Source organism: Callithrix jacchus, chromosome 5 (assembly GCF_049354715.1).
Source record: "Callithrix jacchus isolate 240 chromosome 5, calJac240_pri, whole genome shotgun sequence".
Classification (NCBI taxonomy): domain Eukaryota; kingdom Metazoa; phylum Chordata; class Mammalia; order Primates; family Cebidae; genus Callithrix; species Callithrix jacchus.
Genome location: NC_133506.1, coordinates 43765204 through 43784873, shown reverse-complemented (window position 1 = coordinate 43784873; position 19670 = coordinate 43765204). Strand labels below are relative to the sequence as shown.

Here is a 19670-nt window from a genome sequence, read left to right as displayed (position 1 = left end):
CCAATGCTTGTTGGAGGCACAGATGTTTGACTCCTAACTTGGCATCCTCCTCATAGGAAGTGCTGGCCAGATGTTTGTTGAGTGACTGTTTTAGTCCCTTCAGGCTGCTATAACAAAATACTAGTAACTGGGGGTTTTAAATGACAGAAATTTGGTCTGGGCATGGTAGCTTATACCCATAATCCCAGCATGTTGGGAGGCTGAGGCAGGTGGATCGCTAGAGGTCAGGAGTTCGAGACCAGCCTGGCCAAGATGGTGAAACGCTGTCTCTACTAAAAATACAAAAATTAGCTGGGCATGGTGGTGTGTGCCTGTAATCTCAGCTACTCAGGAGGCTGAGGCAGGAGAATTGCTTGAATCTGGGAGGCAGAGGCTGCAGTGAGCTGAGCTCACACTACTGTACTCCAGCCTGGGTGAGACAGTAAGACTTCATCTCAATAAATTAAAAAAAAGAAAAATAGGCTGGGCATGGTGGCACACACCTGTAATCTCAGCACTTTGGGAGGTGGAGGCAGGTGGATCACGAGATCAGGAGTTCGAGACCAGCCTGGCTAACATGGTGAAACCCTGTCTCTACTAAAAATACAAAAATTAGCCCAGGCGTAGTGGAGGGCGCCTGTAATCCCAGCTCCTCTGGAGGCTGAGGCAGGAGAATCACTTGAACCCAGGAGGCAGAGGTTGCAGAGGTTCCTCTCATGGTGGAAGGGGTGAGCCAGCTTTCTGGGGCTGAGACCGAGCCATTGCACTTCAGCCTGGGTGATAGAGCGAGACTCCATCTCAAAAATAAATAAATAAATAATAAAATAAAATAAAATACAGAAATGTATTTTGTACAGTTCTGGAGGCTGGGAAGTCCAAGATCAAAGGTGCTGGTAGACTCGGTGCTGGTGAGGGCCTACCTTCTGCTTCATAGACGGTGCCTTCTTGCTGTGTCCTCTCATGGTGGAAGGGGTGGAGCCAGCTTTCTGGGGCCTCTTTTATAAGGGTCTAATCTCATTCATGAGGTTCTTTGCCCCCTGATATCATCATCTTTCAAAGGCCCTACTTCCTAATACCATTACCTTGGGTGTTAGGATGTAACATAAACATTTTGGAAGGACACCAGCATTTAGACTGTACAAACAGGTGAATGATGGAATTCGCTTGAGTGAATGATTGAATCATGGGAAGGTGGATGATGGATGGATGGATGGATGGGTGGATGGATGAATAGAAAATTCCAAGCCCTCCTTCCATTCTGGTCTTACTTCAGGAAGTTTCTGTCTTTGAGAAACTTAATCGGCCTTTTTCCATTTTCTGGCCAAGAAGAATGGGTTTCTGCTGCCTCTTGTTGGTCTCCATGTCTCTTCTTAGCTGAAAAGTAGCTCTGTGGGGTCAGCAAGGCTTATAGCCTGCTTTTTAGATGAGGAAGCTGTAGCTGGAAGAGAAGTGACTTGTTCAAGTTACCCAACCACCAGCCAGATACTCCTGCTTCTGACCCCTGCCCAGGGCTCCTCTCTGTCCCTGGATGCCCCTGGGTGTTGCATTCCCCTTTATGCTGTTGAAAACAGTTGCATCTGGGAGGTGATGTGCAGGGGACACTGACTTCTCACTGTCTTTCAGGGTCACTGGGAGCAAGAAGTCCACCAAGAGGACCAAATCCATCAATGGCTCCCTCTACATCTTCAGGGGTCGAATCAACACTGAAGTCATGGAGGTGGAGAACGTGGAAGATGGGACAGGTAGGCCCTCCCCCAGCCCTGCCTGAGCCCTGCCTGCTCCTGGCACTCTCTCTGTTTCATTTAAATATCTATATTTCTTTTATCATGAGTTATAACCTACCTACAGAAAAGTGCCCAGAACATGGACGCATGAAGCGAACATCTGGATAGTTAGCATTCAAGTTAAGAAATAAGACACTGTACCCCAAATCCTTGCTCCCTGCAATGTATTCTTCCCCCTAGAAGTAACCACTGTCTGAATTTCGTGATGATCGTTTTCTTGCTTTTTAAAAACATTTTTACCTCCTAAACATTTATTACTAAACATTTTAGTTAAAATTTTTGGTTTTGAACCTTATATAAGCGGTTATATGATTGCATATGTTTAAGTGGCTTTACATATATGTGATTATATCTGTGTGTGTATATGTGTGTATATATGTGTGTGTGTGTGTGTGTGTGTGTGTATATGTACAGCCCACCTAGTCATATAATGGTCATGACCATATTACTTAAATGATGATAAAATATGGTCGGCTGAGTGTGGTGGTTCACACCTGTAATCCCAGCACTTTGAAAGGTTGAGGTGGGCAGACTGCTTGAGCCAGCCTGGGCAACGTGGAGAAAACCCATCTCTACAAAAAATACAAAAACTAGCCAGACGTGGTGGCATGCAACTCTGGCCTCAGCTCCTGGGGAGGCTGAGGTGGGAGGATCATCTGAGCCATGATTTTGCCACTGCACTCCAGCATCAGTGTGGGTGACAGAGTGACACCTTGTCTCCCCCCTAAAAATAATATGGTTTACATTTTATTTTTTTTGAGACATAGTTTCATCTTGTGGCCCAGGCTGGAGTGCAGTGCACTCAGCTCATTGCACCCTCCCCCTCCTGGGTTCAAGTGATTCTCCCGCCTCAGCCTCCCAGGTAGCTGGGATTACAGGTGGCTGCCACCATGCCCAGCTATATATTTTTTCAAACAAACTGCTTCTTTCACTCAACACTGCATTGGTGCGGTTTATACATGTCTCTGCATGTAGCTGTTTGCAGCTGGTTGGTTTCTGTTGCTGCAGAGTGTTCCATCACATGAGCATTCCACACTTCATCCATTCTTTGGGTGACGGACATTTGGCCTGTTTCCATCGCTCACAGTCATGCACAGTGACACCATCAGGGCTCATGTGAGCATCTCCTAGTATGTGTGCTTTTGAGCTTGTCCAGAACAGGGTTTTTGAGCCACAAGCCTGTTTGGTAGTCACATGAAGTGAAGCCCATGGAGCCCTCCTTAGATTCAGGCTTTCGCTTCCCTAGATCACACCAAACCTGGCAGGCAGGTTTACCAGCTCGCTCCAGCCAGCAGTGGGTAGGGTCCCCACATTTGACTTGGCTTGTCAGGCTGGCACTAAGGTTTTAAGTAACCCCAGTGCTTGAATGAGATAGGAGGTATCTGGGAAGACTCCAGGCAGGGATCTCCCATGAGTACCTGCTGTGTTTGTGCCTAGATGCAAGGTCTTCAAATGAAGCCCCCTGTCATTGAGTGGTTGAGAAGGGTCTTTGGTTGCAGAATGTCTTCCTTGCCCACTGGACAAGGATAAGGAGTATTTGAAGGGTTGGAAGTACAGCTCCCCATCCTGGCCCTGGTGAGGGCCCTGCCTGTGCTGGAGTGGAAGGGCTTGGTGATGGGGAGGATTGAGGGTCACGCGGTTGAGTCTCTGCTGCATCTTTGCCTCCTGCCCCTGCCAGCGGATTACCACAGCAATGGCTATACCGTCACCAACGGCTGGAAGATCCACAACACAGCCAAGAACAAGTGGTTCGTCTGCATGGCCAAGACGGCGGAGGAGAAGCAGAAGTGGCTGGATGCCATCATCCGCGAGCGGGAGCAGCGTGAGAGTGAGCGGCGAGTTTGGGGGGCTCTCTTGGGATCCCTGAGCTGTGCATGGCTTCTGCAGAGTGGTGGCTGTGTCTAGAGAAGGGGCATAGGGTCCTTTACAGGAGGACCAGCTGCAAGAAGCAGGTATTTGAAGGGGCAGGGGGCTCTGGGACTGCTCTAACTTGGTGGTACCTCAGAGACTGCCCACTAGACAGATGGAGAAACTGAGGCTCAATAGAAGGGTCTTGCTGAAGGTCTTCACCCTTAAAGATGAGGACTCTAGATGCCCCTCTTTCCACCACATAGCTCTATGCCCTCCACCTGAGGTTTTATTTGATATTCACTGAATCTAATTCTGGGAGGAGGGTCCATTGGGGCTGCCCATTAACCTCAGTCAGGAGTCACTCCGGGCACAGGCACCTCTGAGGCAGTTCACATGAGGAAGTGCGGAGGCTACATGTAATAGGAAGATGGGCTTGGGGCTGGGCATGCAACAACTGTGCGGAGGCCCTGCGCTGTTTTGTGCAGAGACAACTAGGCAGGGAAAAGGAGGCCTTGGTATGTTTTGGGGCAGGTTACTCCAGCTTCACCGACCTCAGCGATCTCATCTGGTAAATGGGGATCCAAGTTCCTGCTGCAGAGGGTTGTAATGCTGCTGCTATAAGAGGTCTTGGATTAGGGCACATTTCAAAATCTGTCACACAATCCTAAAAACCTTCCCCACATCCCAGTTTTACTGAGGAGGAAACTGGGCCTCAGTTTCCTGCAAATGTGTGTCCTGCTTACTTGAAATTGGGGGTGTCATAGACACCACACTTGCCATGTCTAAATCCTAGCTCTTCATCTCTCCCCAGCCTTCTGCCCCAAACCTGCTCTTCCCTTGACCCCTCCCTTCACCCCAGAGCTCAGAGTCAAACTCTTGCTATCATCCCTGGTCTCCCTGTGATGCCTGCTCCCCAAATTCAACAAATCAACAAGTCCCTTTAATTCTGTGCTTCAGATATGGTGTGTTTTACCCATCCACTTCTTTACTTATCTCCCTACTTCCAAGACAAGTCACCATCCTCTCTCAGGAATATGGGCCCAGTGGGGCCAAATCCATGGATTGTTTGTCTAGAGAAACTAGACATCTGGATTTTTAGGTGATATGTTCTGATCCTAAATGTTGCATCATTTGCTATTGTCGAGATTAGATGGCATTCAAAATAGAAAAATGCGGCAGAGATTAGAGTCAGGTCTTGGGCATGTTGTCAGGAAGAAGACCAGACTTTTATCACTGGGCTGGAATGAAGATCCCAACAAGTTTTCTGATAACCTGTGAATCTGGAAACCCACCCTGGGGTTGGGTGGAAATAGGGAAGTGATTAAGAACATAGCTCTAGAACTTGACTACTGGGTTGAAGGCATGACTCCAAGGACTTAACCTCCCCGGGTCTCAACTTTGCCGTCTGTAAAATGGTTGCTTTGAGGCATCAATGGCAGGTGCCTAGGGCGTGACACTCAGTGCCCTCTAGCTGCTGCTGGCATGGTGGTGGTGGGGGGCAGATGTGGGGGCAGGTGGCAGGCCGGCTTTCAGGAGCTGTGGGCCTGCCCCCTGTCTCCCCCTACCCCCTGCCCTGGGTCTGGTGCTCTCTCCAGTGCTGACCGTGCCCCTGTGTAGGCCTGAAGCTGGGCATGGAGCGTGACGCCTACGTCATGATTGCGGAGAAGGGGGAGAAGCTGTACCACATGATGATGAACAAGAAGGTGAATCTCATCAAGGACCGCCGGAGAAAGCTGAGCACTGTCCCCAAGTGCTTTCTTGGCAAGTGAGTGGCCTCACCCTGAATGCCCTGGGTCTCTGGGCTCTCAGTTGGAGGTGGGGCAGATCATCCCCATCTACCTATGCAGCCTGGCCCTGCCCAGGAGCTGTCCTGGGCGGAGCCACGAAAGGACTTGAATCCCCATGGAGCAGCCCTCAGAGGTCAAGAAGGCTAGTGGGGTCCCCAAATCAGGTCTTTCAACCCACTGCCAGACAAGTTTTTCATTGTGACCTGGTACACCCATCCGTGTAATGTATGACTGAAGCTGAGTTTCCACAGAACTTGCTGAGCTTGATCCACTCTGAAAATATCTGTTTGTTCTGTTCTGTTCTGTTCTGTTCTGTTCTGTTCTGTTCTGTTCTGTTCTGTTCTGTTCTGTTCTGTTCTATTCTATTCTATTCTGTTGCTTCTTCATTCATTTCAAAATTAATGCTGGCAAGATCCATGACATCTCTTCACAAAGCACTAATGGTTTGAAAAATGCTGCTGTAGCACTTGGGAAAAGAGAAGCCCCTGTAGGTATTTCAAGCAGAGAGGTATTGAACACAGGTAATTGATTACAAAGGCGTTTTAAGGGCTGGAAGAACAAAGGTAGGCCACTCCAACCCTTTTTTTTTTTTTTTTGGCTGGGGCTGCCATAACAAAGTCACACAAAACTGTGTGGCTTAAACAACAGAAATGTATTGCTTCACAGTTCTGGAGGCTGGCAGTCCCAGGTCAGGGTGTCAGCAGGGTGGGTGTCTGGTGAGGCCTCTCTTCCTGAGTTACATGTGAGGGGCAAGGAAAGCTTCTATAAGCTTCTCAGTGCTCAGCCTCCACTTTCTGTGTTTGGGAAATGCAGCCTCATTTTATAATGGGGGTTCACAGGGGTCAGAACACAAGTCTGACAGTCTGGCTCTTACACTCAGGTCACCTGAGGGACAGGGTTGGGGCACGGGAGAGGCAGAAGAAATCCAGTCCTTGTAAAATGGCCTGGCTGTTTTGAAGCCCTACAATGTGCTAGACACTCCAGAGAGGACAAAGGGCTTGAAACCTCGTGAAGCTTGTGGTGCAGCAGGGCAGAGAAGTTGGCCTGCATTGTGGGACCTTTGTTTAGAATATATGGACTTAGGGTCCCCCCACTTCCCTAAAGCTTTTGCAGAGGCATAGGGTAAAAGCTGCTGCTTTCTCACAGTGCTGTGGACCAGCTGAGAGGTTGCCTGGGTAGGCTTGAGCCAGGATGGTCACTGTGGAGCTGGGGAGCCGGGGCTGTGTTCTGGATAACTTGGAAAGCAATGGCCTTTGCTGATGGGGTGGAAAAGTAACGGGAGTTCAGGACTGTGAGGCGCTGGAAGGCTGGAGTTGCTCCTTTGAGAAGGGGAAGAAGATGATGAGGAGGAGCAGGTACAGGGGCAGTGGGAAGCCCAGGGGTGCAGTTGTGGGTGGTTACGGTCAGGCTGGTAGACACCCAGATGGAGATGTGAGCTTGTTGGTTGGATGCAAAATCTTGACTTGGGGAGAGAAGTCTGCATGGGGATGTATACACGGGAGCTGGCATTAAATGGTCTTTAAAGCGATGAGACAGACTGCACTGTGCAAGGGAGCCTGAAGGGAGAGAAGAGGCAGGCCTGGGCCCTGGGACCCGGCATTGGAAGGAGGAAGGGGAAGACCTCTGAGCGGAGCTCCTGGCAAGAAGGTGATGCTCCTCCAGAAGCCGAGGCGGGAGGCAGGAGCAGGTCCCCGGAAAGGAGCAGGAGCCCAGTGGAGGTTGAAATGCTGATAGACATTCAGGGTGCAGCATGGGTGTTGGGCAGGCCACAGAGGCTGAGTGTGGGCTTGGGGACAGCTGGCAGTTGTGGCCTGAGACTTGTGGTGGAGGGGCAGCAGGTGGGAGTGTTCGGGGCAGCAGGTGGGAGTGTTCGGACCCGCAGGGCGCCTTGGACTCAGATGCCCTGTTGCCCTCAAGGATTAGGAACTCCAGTTCTGAGCTTCTGTGGAGAGGAGAGTTTGGGCCCTGGAGTCCTGCTGGCTGGGGCAGGTGGGGCGGGGCAGCCTGGCTGCCTTTTCAGCTAACTCCTAATCCCACTGGAAAGGAGGTTTTTCTCTCAGGAGGGGCCTGCTTCCGGGCCCCCTGGGGCCAGAGAACCTTCCTGTCTCCTGCCAAACTGCTCAGTCAGGACGGATGAGGCAGCCTGTGTGATTAGAACTTCGAGGAGTGTTCTGCCTCCTCAGGAAGGATTAGGGAGATTTCTTTTACTGCCCATTTGAAACAGAGCCAGGTTTGCAGCTTGTTTTGTAACTGCAGGTCTGAAAGGGCCAGACTTTCTGTGGGAGATTGTTCTGATAAACACGTCTTTCTCCCTGCATGGCTTGGCTCTGTACACAGACCTAGGGTTTGTGATCCTGCCCTCACCAGCGTCCTGCTACTGAGTCTTCTTGTCCCAGATGCATCCCTTGTCCCCTCAGTTGGAAGGGCTTGGTAGCCTCAAAGATATTGATCAAGGCTTTTGCTCCATGCACTGGCATTCAGCCCTGTCTTTTAATCCCCACACAACACCGAGAAACAGGCGTTGCCATTATCCCCATTTTAAAAGTTGGGAAACTGAGGCACAGAGAGCAGAAGCGTTCCGTGCAAGATCACAGAGCCACAGCGGTGGTCTGGGATTTGAACCCAGGACTGGGTGACTCCAGGCCTGTGCTGTCTTTCACTGTACTCTGCCTCATCTGTTCATATTTATTTCTACTCAGCACAGTTTATTTTTCCCTGGTAGTTCCTTTCTCTACAGCTGTCTTCGTTAAAGGGAACTGTATGAATATAAAAAGTGTCTGATTTATCTTTTGTTTTTTAGAGATAGGGTCTTGCTCTGTTGCCCAGGCTGGAGTATAGTGGTGTGATCACAACTCACTCACTGCACCCTCAAACTCCTGGGCTCAAGCGATATTCCTGCCTCCTGAGTAGCTGGGACTGTAGATGCATACCACTGCGCCAGGCTTCTATAGCTATGTTTTACTTTTGTACAGATGTGGGTCTTCCTTTGTTGCCCACGCTGGTCTCAAACCCCTGGCTTCAAGCAGTCCTCTCACCTTGGCTTCCCAAAGTCCTGGAATTACAGGTGTGAATCACTACACCTGGCTTGATTTGTCTTTATAACCATCAAGGGTTGGGCTTTGAGTTAGATTTGGGCTCAAGTCTCAGTTCCCTCACTTTCTAGCTGTGTGACATTGGGCATGTTTCTTAACCTCTCTGAGCCTCCATGAACGATCAGTTAAAGAGAGATAGTAACATATACCCTGGAGGACTGTTGGAGGGTACAGTGAGAGAACGCATTCGACATGTGTGACACAGTGCTGGCAAGACTGGTGGGAATTGTATTGGGCTGTGCATGATGTGAGGTGTGGAAGTGTGTATGAAGAAGGGGCGTCCTTCTGCCCTACTTAGAGAAAAAAGTCGTAGATGCCACATTTAAAAAGCAAGGAATAAAATCTGTGTATGAATGTGGAGGGTGTCCCAGGAGGAGCATGGCATGTACCCTCTGGCATCCTCAGATTATAGGGGAGACAAAACAGGTTCACTCACTTATTCACTCACTCAGCGTGAGCCAGTCCCCGCTGTGTGCCAGTTGGGAATAGGACAGATGAAGTCCCTGCCCTCAGAGAGGTAAGCACCCAGTGGGGGGAACTGGACAACAGAAAAGTAGACAGATATAAAGGGAATTTCAGCAAACTGATGAATGCGCTAAGGTGAGGTCACTTAGGGTGAGGTCAGGACAAGAGGAAACGGGGCTGGTTCAGCAGGATGGGCAGTCAGGGCCCCTCAGGGGTAGCGATGTTTAACCACAATCTGAACAACAAGCAAGAGACAGCCATGAGAGGGTGTGGGGAACAGCATTCCTGGCTTAGAGGGAGTAGGTGACAAAGGCCTGAGGCTGGAGTCAGCTGTGAGTGACCGTGGAGCAGCAGGAGGCCATTGTGGCTGGAGGCGTGAGTGGCTGGAGGGGCAGGAGATGCGGCCTCAGCAGTTAGAGGGGTCCCATCAGGCAGGGCCTTGGCAAGCAGCTCGCATTTCAGTCTTGGTGCTCTGGGAAGCCACTCAGGGAGTTTCAGTAGTGGAATGAGATGAGGATGTCACTCATCACCCTGGCCCAGATTGGGGGCACTGGTGGAGCTGTCCGAGCTTAGGGTGACCACATGTGACGAGGTGTGTCTGGCAGGGGCTGTCAGGAAAAGCTTCCTGGAAGGAGAAGGCCTTGGGTTTCACCCCTTGCAGAGATTAGATGCCGTTCATTTATGGACGTCTGCCAGAGTGAAAGCTCCAAGGTGGAAGGGGCCTTGGTGTCTTGGCCACCTGTATGCACAGTGCAGGGTGTTAGCGTGCACGAGAGGGTCGGGAGGATTTGTCCAACACTGTCATCTCTAGGAGTCACAGGGGTGGGTATCTATCCCCAGTCCCTACCCTCTTGGAGCCCACGGCCCACGGAGAAATCAGGCAAGGAAAAGGGGATTCTTGCGCTAGGTCCTAAGTGGGGCCTTGGCCTGAGCTCAGGCGGCTTCTTCAGGAGGACTGCAGAGACATTTCCTGTGTATTCCCTGTGCTTCACCCTGGCTGTGGCCCATGGTAGGCTAAGTAGATGTTTACTGGGTGAACGATTCTAGGAGGTGGGAAGGAAGGAGGGATGAAAGTGGGCACATCCTAACTCTCAGCTCACCCTACCATCCCTGACTCTCAAACTCTCCACCGAGCTCAATTGCCTTTTCCCTGTGTCTCCAGCTCTCCTCAAACTGTCCCGAGCTGTGTCTTTCTGGGAGTGTGGACCTGGCTGCCCTTTGCACCCCACGCCCTTCCCCGTTGGCAGATCGTCGTTTCCTAACGTTCCCTCTCAGGGCCTCTGTGCACGGATCCCACAGCCCAGAACACTTATCCCTGTACCCCAGAGGTGACTAGCGGTGCCCTGCTGACCTGTCACAATTAGCAGACATGTTTTCCTCAGCCCATGTAGTGCTTTCAGAAAGTGTTGGATTTGATAGGAACATTAAATGATTGGGAAATTTCACAGGATATGCTGGATTTCCTCACTCTCCTGAGAAGCTGTTAGATGCATTTGTCTTCTAACATAATGGGTCGTGATGGGCTCCACTGAAGAGTGGCTGCCAGCTTTAGACACAGCAGGTGCTGGCTGGTTCCGCAGTCTCCTCCAGGCCTGTTTTGCATATTTACAAGTTTGAGACCCCTGCACTAGAGGTGAATTTTATTGGGTTTTGCATATTGCATCCCAGCTCAGGATTTCCTATGACTAGAAATTTTGCCTGCTAAATCCAGAAGGCAACTGAATGAGCCACTTGCCAGGTGGGCCCTGATGAGGCCCAGAGAGGCACGAGGACCTGCCCAGCTTTGCCCAGCAAGCTGTGAACCCTCCTTGATCCCTCAGAAAGTGGCAAGACCCAGTTGGGCAGAAACATAGGGCAGAGTTGCTGTCCTCTGGGCCATCTTCTTGTGCTCCAGGAGCTGCTGTGGGATACCTCCTGTCCCCTAACTCTGGCCACAGAGTTGCTGATCAGTGCCAGAGGTGGCCCCCAGTTAGACAGCTGGTGGGCCACCGGATGCCGGCTCTCCAGCTTCCGAGAGTGAGCACTCACACATCTGTTCCCCTCCTTCAGCTACTGGCAACATTCTCCCTGTCGCTGAGTTCCAAGACTTTGAGAATGGAACTAGGGGTGGACAGGACCCAGAATGATCCCTTCCCCACGGGGGCTCCTGTCCCATAAAGCAGATGTGTTTCTTCTGCTCCCCACTCTGCCTCCAGTCAGGGCATTCTGAATGTCCCAGCACGCACCGCTACCTACACACCAGGCAGATCTTTGCTCTGCCAAACACTAGGAAGCTAAAAATAGCCCTGCCCCCCTCTGGCCCTGTAATTGGAGGCGGGACAGCTGGTTTCGATAAGCAGGGCGCTCAGGCTCTGGCCAGCTGCCACCTGCTTTCATTGAACACAGATTGCCTCAGCGGAAACAGTCCCATTCCAGGCTCTCTCCCTTTTCCTGCTGTGTTTGAGTGGACTGAGCTCTGGGCTAAGCCTGAGAAGCACCCCCAGGAACCAGGACCTGGGGGCCTGTCCGAGCCTCTCCCCAGGGGGCAGTCAGGTGGGGGCTGGAAAAGCTGCCTGTCTTCCTCTGGCCTAGGAGCACTTCTGTCTGCCTGAGACCTTCCTGCTGACCCTAGAACATTTCTTTCTGTTGGATGGTTCATTCCCTCATTTGTTCCATAAATGATCATTGAGCCCTCCTCTGCATCAGGCCCTCTGGTAGGTGCTGGGGATAGTGCCATGGAGAAGACAGAGAAAACCCCCTGTTTGTGTCATTACATTCTGGTTAGAGGAGATGGTCAGTAAACACATAAAGTAAATCTGTAAACAAGACCACTTCAGACAGTGAGAAGTGCAAAAAAAGGAAGCAACGCAGAGATGTGATGGATTGGATAGGGGCAGGACCATTTTAAATGAGGTAGTCAAGGAAGGCTTCTCTGAGGAGGTGACATGTGTGCTGAGACCTGAAAAATGAGAAGGACAGTTACATGAAGAGCTGAGGAAGGGCGTTGCCAGGCAGGGGGAAGAACAAGTGCAATGGCCCGAGGCAGGGAGGAGTCTGATATTTTTTAATAAGGGAAAAATGGTAGGTGTGGCTAAGGCTTAACCAGTGAGAGGTATTCTGGGTAAGATCAGTCAGGGTGGGAGTGGGTCATGCTGGGCCTTGTTGATGTCCATGTGGGCAGAGTTGGGATGTTTTTCTGAGTAGTAAGCCTGTAGGGAGGGTTTTGAATATGGAAATGACAGGTTTTATCACTGTTAGCTCTCCTGACTCCCCACTATCATCTTTCTGCCCCCCCATTATTTCTTCCTGCATGTCTGTCCATTTCTTCTGTTCATCTCTCCAGCCACCACCCTACCTAGCCATCTGTGATCCATCCCTCACCCTTCCCCCATCTACTCACTCTCTTCACCACCCCATCCTTCATTTCTCTAAGTCATCTGTCTGTTCATTCATCCACTTACCCACCTGCCTACCCACCCATGTGCTGGCTGGCTGTCTGGCAGGCCATCTGTCCATCCATCCATCCATCCATCCATCCATCCATCCATCCATCCAATAATCTGTCAATGTCTAGTCACTCATCCACCAACCTGCTTGCTTACTCACCCTTCCTTCCTTCCTTCCTTCCTTCCTTCCTTCCTTCCTTCCATCCATCAAGCCTGAGGCAGACCTGGAATCTGGTTATACTCTAATCTCTGCCATTGGTAATAAGAGAAGCATGAAGCCTCAGTACAGCCTCAAAGGCTCTGGATTTCTAAACTCCACTTCCCTATGGGAAGTTCTAGCTGTCATTTCCAGGGGTGGATGTGGCCAGGTCCCTGTGGTCCCAGTATTGGGGAATTCCTCTCAACCACATACTATGTTCCTGGCAGTGAGTTCGTTGCCTGGCTCCTAGAAATTGGTGAAATCAGCAAGACGGAAGAAGGAGTCAACTTGGGCCAAGCCCTGTTGGAGAATGGTATCATCCACCATGGTGAGTGGAGGGCTGGGCCCAGCTGGAGGGGTAGGAACAGGTCAGATCCCAACTGTGCCATGCTTCCACTAACTCAGGTGGCTCCTAGCCTTCCGTGCAGCCACCTTGTTCCCTGGGCACAGTGTGGCCTGCAGGAATGTGGATGCCCTTGTAAAACTGCCTCTAGGGCCGGAAGACCCAGCACTTACCTAGGCACCAGCAAATCAGGAACACCTCAAAAAGCTGGAGCAGGGGAGTAGAATCTTTGATCTGTCCCTTCATTTGTTTAAGTTTTAGTTATTCAGCAAATATTTATTGAGTGCCTAGAATGTGGCAGGCACAGTTCATACCACTGTGAACGGGAGGAGGACGTACCTGTCCTCATGGAGCCAACCTTGTAGTTGGAGGGGACAATAAGATCTTTACTTGCTTATCTTTACAAAGCAAATAGTAAAACATGGTAGCTGTAGGGAAGGAGGGTAAACAGTATGGCGTTCTTTGGGAGGCCAAGGTGGGAGACCTGTTTGGATGAGCGTGTTAGTAGGATCACAAGGTCAGGAGTTCAAGACCATCCTGGCTAACACAGTGAAACCCTGTCTCTACTAAAAATACAAAAATTAGCCAGACCTGGTGGCCTGCACCTGTAGTCTCAGCTACTCAGGAGGCTGAGACAGGAGAATCGCTTGAACCTGGGAGGTGGAGGTTGCAGTGAGCCGAGATCGTGCCATTGCACTCCAGCCTGGGCGAAAGAGCAAGACTCTGTGTCTCAAAAAAAAAAGAGTGTGGTGTTGGGGTTCATTTCTGAATGGGGGAGATGGGGAAGGCCTCACCAAGAAGGTGACATTGGAACCAGGACCTGAGCTACCAGTGAGGGGCAGACCCAGTTGGGCATCATGGTTCCAGGCAGAGGGAACAGCCAGTGCAAAGACAGAGTCTAAGTGAATTGTGCAGGGAATAGCAGGGAGGGAGTGTAGCTGCCTTAGAGTGAGGAGGGAGTGTGGTAGGAGACGAGATCAGAGGGCCCAGGGCTGGTGGGAGAGTTGAGGAGGTGAGATCAGATCCTATAGAGAATTGTAGTGTCTTTGGCTTTTACTCTGAGTGAGCTGTGAAGGTGCAGCTGAGCTCTGCAGAGAGGAAAGACCTCTTTGGATAAACATGTTAGTAGAATTCCTCTGGCTGCCCTGGGGAGACTGTTGGGACCAAGGGTAACAGCAGGAAGCCCAGCAAAGAGGCTGCTGTGATAGTCAAGGTGGGAGGCGAAGGTGGTTCGGGCCAGTGTAGGAATGAGATGATTGATATCTGAGTGAGATGATTGATATCTGAGTGAGATGATTGATGTCTGAGTGAGATGATTGATATCTGAGTGAGATGATTGATGACTGAATGAGATGATTGATGTCTGAGTGAGATGATTGATGTCTGAGTGAGATGATTGATATCTGAGTGAGATGATTGATGTCTGAGTGAGATGATTGATGTCTGAGTGAGATGATTGATGTCTGAGTGAGATGATTGATATGAGTGACAAGATTGATATCTGGATGACTGATTGATATCTGAGTGGAGATGATGGGTGATATGACTGATATCTTGAAGGTTAGGGTCTTATAGGCCTTGCTAATGGATCTGAAACGTCAGGGATGACTCATGGGATAGAGATGGCTCCATAAATCTCAGCAGTGTGGTCTCAGGCCCCAGCATGCTTGTCCCCACACATCCATTGGTGAACTAGATCCAAGGATATACTGAGCCAGAGGGGTCCCAGTGCAGGCTGGATCGGGGCATTTCTGGGTTCCTCACCCCTGCAGATGCCCCATCCCAAGCTTCGAGTCTCAGAAGGGCCCTGCATGGAGCAGGAGGATAGGATATCTTCGTGTGCAAAATGGGGAAGTCCTAGCACCCACCTCTGAAGCCTGGCCAGCAGTGAAGGCTGATGCTGGTGGGCGTGGCTGGGAGGGGCTGAGGGGGCGTGGCCAGCAGTAAAGGCTGATGCTGGTGGGTGTGGCCTGGAACCGAGAGGCGTGGCCGATGGAGTGAAGGCTCATGCAGGTGGTCATGGCCAGGAGGGGCGAGGGGCCTTGCCCAGCCACACAGGTCCTCTTGTCTCTCCAGTTTCCGACAAGCACCAGTTCAAGAATGAGCAGGTGATGTATCGTTTCCGGTATGACGATGGTACCTACAAGGCCCGAAGTGAGCTGGAGGACATCATGTCCAAGGTAGGGGCCCTCCACACCTGTGACCCTGACTTAGCCAGCCTTGTTTACCTCCTCCCTGAGTTCGCCACAGAGCAGGCCTGTGCCCCTTGGCCTGTTTGCCTCCACCACTGCCCCCACCTCACCCCTGCCCCCATCACCCTGCCCTGCCCTGTCCTGGAAGCCATCTCTCCCATCATCCTGGATTTGGAGGCTCATCAAAGATGTGACCTGATCCAGAATTCCTCCCTTTTTTTCTTTCAGGGTGTGAGGCTTTACTGCCGTCTTCACAGCCTCTACACCCCGGTGATCAAGTAAGTTACTCTTTCCAACTCCACTTTCACCTCTACCTCTTCTTGGCTGTGTGATCAGCTCTCTGAGCCCCAGTCTCCTTCTCCATTAAATGGGGCTCACAATGGCACCTACCCTTTAGGGTTAAGTGAGTTAAGTTGTGGGAAGCACTGCAGTGCAGTGATGCAGGATGTCACTTCTGGAGCCAGACAGACTGAGCTTGAATCTGCCTCCTAGTTAGCAGCTATGTGACCTTGGGCAGACTTACTTGACCATCTGTGCCTCAACTATTTCCTCTGTGGAATGGGAATAATAATGGGCTCCACCTCAGGGCCTTTGAGCCTGCTGTTCTGCTCAGAATGCTTTTCCCCTGCATACCTTCATATTTGTACCTTTACTTCTTTCAAACTCCTCCATATCACAGGGGTCTTCCCTGCCCACCTACATAAAGTGTCACCTTCCTGGTACTGTCTTCTGTATTAGTCTGTTTTCATGCTCCCAATAAAGACATCCCCAACACTGGGTGATTTATAATGGATTCACAGTTCCACATGGCTGGGGAGGTCTCTCAATCATGGCGGAAGGTGAAAGGCACGTCTTACATGGCAGGCAAAATGAAAATGAGAGCCAAGTGAGAGGGGTTTCCCCTTATAAAACCATCAGATCTTGTGAGACTTATTCACTCCCATGAGGACAGTATGGGGGAAACTGCTCCCACGATTCAATTATTTCCCACTGGGTCCCTCCCACAAGATGTGGGAATTATGAGAGCTACAATTCCAGATGAGATTTGGGTGGGGACACAGTGAAACCACATCACCTCCCTTCCTTCACTTTAGTTGTTGTCTTTTTTTTTTTTTGAGACAGGGTCTCTCTCTGCTACCCAGCCTGGAGTGCAGTGGTGCAGTCATGCAGTCACAGCTTGCTGCAGCCTCAACCTTCCAGGCTCAGGCAGTCCTCCCACCTGAGCCTCCCAGGTAGTTGGGAATACAAGCATGCACCACCATGCCTGGCTGAATTTTTTTTTTTTTTTTTTGGGACAGAGCCTCACTTTATTCCCCCAGGTTGGAGTGCAGTAGTGTGATCTTGGCTCATGGCAACTTCCGCCTCCTGGGTTCAAGTGATTCTCATGTGTCAGCTGCCTGAGTGGCTGAGTTTACAGGTGCCTGCTACCAGGCTTGGCTAATTTTTCTATTTTTAGTAGAGACAGGGTTTTGCCATGTTGGCCAGGCTGGTCTCAAACTCCTGAATTCAAGTGATCCGCCTGCCTTTGCCTCCCAAAGTGCTGAGATTACAGGTGAGTCACTGCTCCACCGCCATTTTTTACGTTTTGTAGAGACTGGGTCTCACCACGTTGCCCAGGCTCATCTTGAGCTCCTGGGCTCAAGTGACCCTCCAGCCTCAGCCTCCCACAAAGTGCTGAGATTACAGGCCTGAGCCACTGTGCCCAGCTTAGTTTTCTTCTTAAAACTTGTCTCTGCTTGACCTCTTGTATGTTGATCTGTGCACTGTCTTTCTCCCCTGGTGAACTGTAGACCTGGCGAGGGGAGGAAATCTTCTCTGCCTTGTTCCCAGACCCTGAGCTGCACCCTGAGCAGCGCTACCCAGTCGGACTCTTGCACTCATAGAAATGGTCTATGTCTGCGTTGTTGGTACCGTAGCTACCAATCATGTGTGGCTTTCCGATACTTGAGACTGAGGAATGTGATTTTTAATTTGGCTTAGTATTAATTGATTGAAATTTATTTTTTATTTTTTATGTTTTTGAGATGGAGACGGAGTCCACTTAGTTGCCCAGGCTGGAGTGCAGTGGCACAACTCGGCTCACTGCAACCTCTGCCTCCTGGATTCAAGTGATTCTCCTGCCTTACCTTCCTGAGTAGCTGGGATTATAAGTGCGCACCACCACGCCTGGCTAATTTCTGTATTTTTAGTAGAGACGGGGTTTCACCAGGTTGGCCAGGCTGGTCTCAAACTCCTAACCTCAAGTGATCTGCCTGCCTCAGCCTCCCAAAGTGCTGGGATTATAGGTGTTAGCCACCTTGCCTGGCCTAATTGATTGAAACTTACGTTAAAATGGATAAGTATTGGAGAGCAGAGGTCAAGGGCACTCAGTAAAGGCTGGTCAGTGAATGTTGAAAGATTATTAACTTCTTTGCTTCTGTTTCTGCATCTGTGGAATGGACATAAGAATAGCTCACGCCTCTTGTGTTGTCGTGAGGACTAAATTCATGGAAGGTGCTTTGAATGGCTCCTGGCGTTGTATAATAAACACCAGTGATTGGTTATTCTCTTTATCATACAGCTCCCAGTTGTGGATGGAGGGAGAGAAGGTGACCTGATTCTTATCCCATCTGCAGATTTCTTTGTCCCCCTGACCTGATAGCTCTTATCACCTCTGGGAAGTGTAGAGAGGAAAGACCATTTCCTGGCCCCTTGGGAGGTCAGGCCCTGGAAACCACTTCTGTGGCCAGTCCATGTCAAGGCTGATAAAGTCTAGTTGAGGGATTTCTGTCAGGCTTTAGGACTGGGGGGTCCGACACTACTCCCTCTGTCATCCTGCCTCCGCCCTCCCGGGCTCCTCTGCTGCTGCTTCCGTGCAAGCCCCAGAAGGCAGCGGGGGCGCCTCTGCCAGCTCCGAGGAAAGAAGCTTCTGGGGAAGGCAGCAGACCCCCACCCACTGCACATGGGGCCTGTCAGACCCCCCAGTCCTAAAGCCTGAGAGATATCCCCCAATTAGACTTCATCAGCCTTGACATGGACAGGCCACAGAAGCTCGTCTTTGTCAGCTTCAGAGGCTGAGAGGTTGTTGCAGTTTCGCTGCAAGGTTAGCAGAGCCCACAGGACCCAGGCTCAGCCGGGATTCAGATGCTGTAACAGGCCAGGTCAGTTACCTCAGGGAAAAACCATGAGACTCACAGGCCTCTGTGCTGCTCAGTCCTAGTAGACCCCACCAGCCCCTTTCATGGGCTTCCCATGTCAGTTTGGTTTAAACACATCAGTGCCAATCACAAAACAAAAGGGACAAAGGAAAGAATGGAGGGTCTCCCCTGCCACTCTATGCGTCAGCGTGGCTCCCCAGCCTCGGTGCTGGTGGCATCTTAGCCAGGGTAAGTCTCTGTTGGGGGCTCTCCTGGTGTTGTGCAATCTTCAGCAGCATCCCTGGGGTCTACATACGGGATGCCAGCAGCACCCCTGCCCCAGCCCCTCCAGGTCATGACAGCCAGAAATGTCTCCAGTGATCTCCTGGGCTAGAGACTAAGTTTCCAGAGCCCTAGAGCCGCTGCTTCCTGCCTCCCACTCTGTAGCTGGAAGGAGGCCTGGTTTAGAACAGCTGTGCCCTCAGTCACACAGCAAATGAAGTGTGGAGTCTGAGCTGAGACTTGGACCCCTGCCCAATGCCTAGAGAGCCTGGAGATCCTTGACTCCTGGGCAGTCTGGCAGGGAAGTCAGGACCGCTGCCGCCTCCGTCCTCCCTGCCCTGCCCTGCTCACTGTGCGCTCGCCTTCTCCGCAGAGACCGTGATTACCACCTGAAGACCTACAAGTCGGTGCTTCCTGGGAGCAAGCTGGTGGACTGGCTGCTGGCTCAGGTGAGGGCCTCCTCAGGGGTGTAGGACCGGCGTTCTGCTTTGTCCGTCAGTGTGGGGCTTTTTGTTTTGTTTAAAAAATTTCTATTATTTTAATTGTGGCAAACTGTGCAGAACATAAAATTTACCATCTTGATCATTTTTAAGTGGATAGTTGGTTGGCATCCAATTCATTGATAATGTGTGCAACCATTGCCACCATCCATCCACGGACCTCTTTTAATCTTCCCGCACTGAAGTTCTGCTCTCATTCATCAACTCCCCGCTCTCCCTCCTCCAGTCCCGATGACCACCATTCTACTTTCTGTCTCTGTGAACTTGGCTACTCTGGTTACCTGCTATCAGTGGAATCGTACAGTATTTGTCCTTTTGTGCCTGGCTTATTTTACTTGGCATCCTATCCTAACGGCTCCTCTGTGCTGTAGCATGTGTCGGAATCTCCTTTCTTTTTAAGGCTGAATAATATCCCATTGTTTGTACATTAGTCCATTTGCACTGGTGTAACAAAATACCTGAGACTGGGTAATTCAAAGAGAACAGAAACTTACTTCTCACAGTTCTGGAGGCTGCGAGCTCCAGATCAGGGTGCGAGGAGGTTCGGCATCTGTCCGAGGCTGCTCTCTGCTTCCAAGATGCTGCCTTGCTGCTACGTCCTCTGGAGGAGAGGAACAGTGTCCTCCCATGGGGAGAAGGATGGGAGGGGCAGACT

At 50.9% G+C, this 19670-nt stretch overlaps 1 protein-coding gene across 7 annotated transcripts in view; it reads left to right on the top strand.

Moving 5' to 3' along the window:
- PREX1 (phosphatidylinositol-3,4,5-trisphosphate dependent Rac exchange factor 1) overlaps positions 1-19670 on the top strand; it is a 203575-nt gene that overhangs the window by 133364 nt on the left and 50541 nt on the right. For all 7 annotated transcript variants that reach the window (XM_078371900.1, XM_035298857.3, XM_078371899.1 and 4 more), the window contains exons 8-14: positions 1603-1721; positions 3442-3591; positions 5232-5379; positions 12810-12910; positions 15002-15105; positions 15346-15395; positions 18889-18964. In XM_078371900.1, the coding sequence (XP_078228026.1) occupies positions 1603-1721; positions 3442-3591; positions 5232-5379; positions 12810-12910; positions 15002-15105; positions 15346-15395; positions 18889-18964 (748 nt within the window). The remainder of the gene's footprint in view (positions 1-1602; positions 1722-3441; positions 3592-5231; positions 5380-12809; positions 12911-15001; positions 15106-15345; positions 15396-18888; positions 18965-19670) is intronic.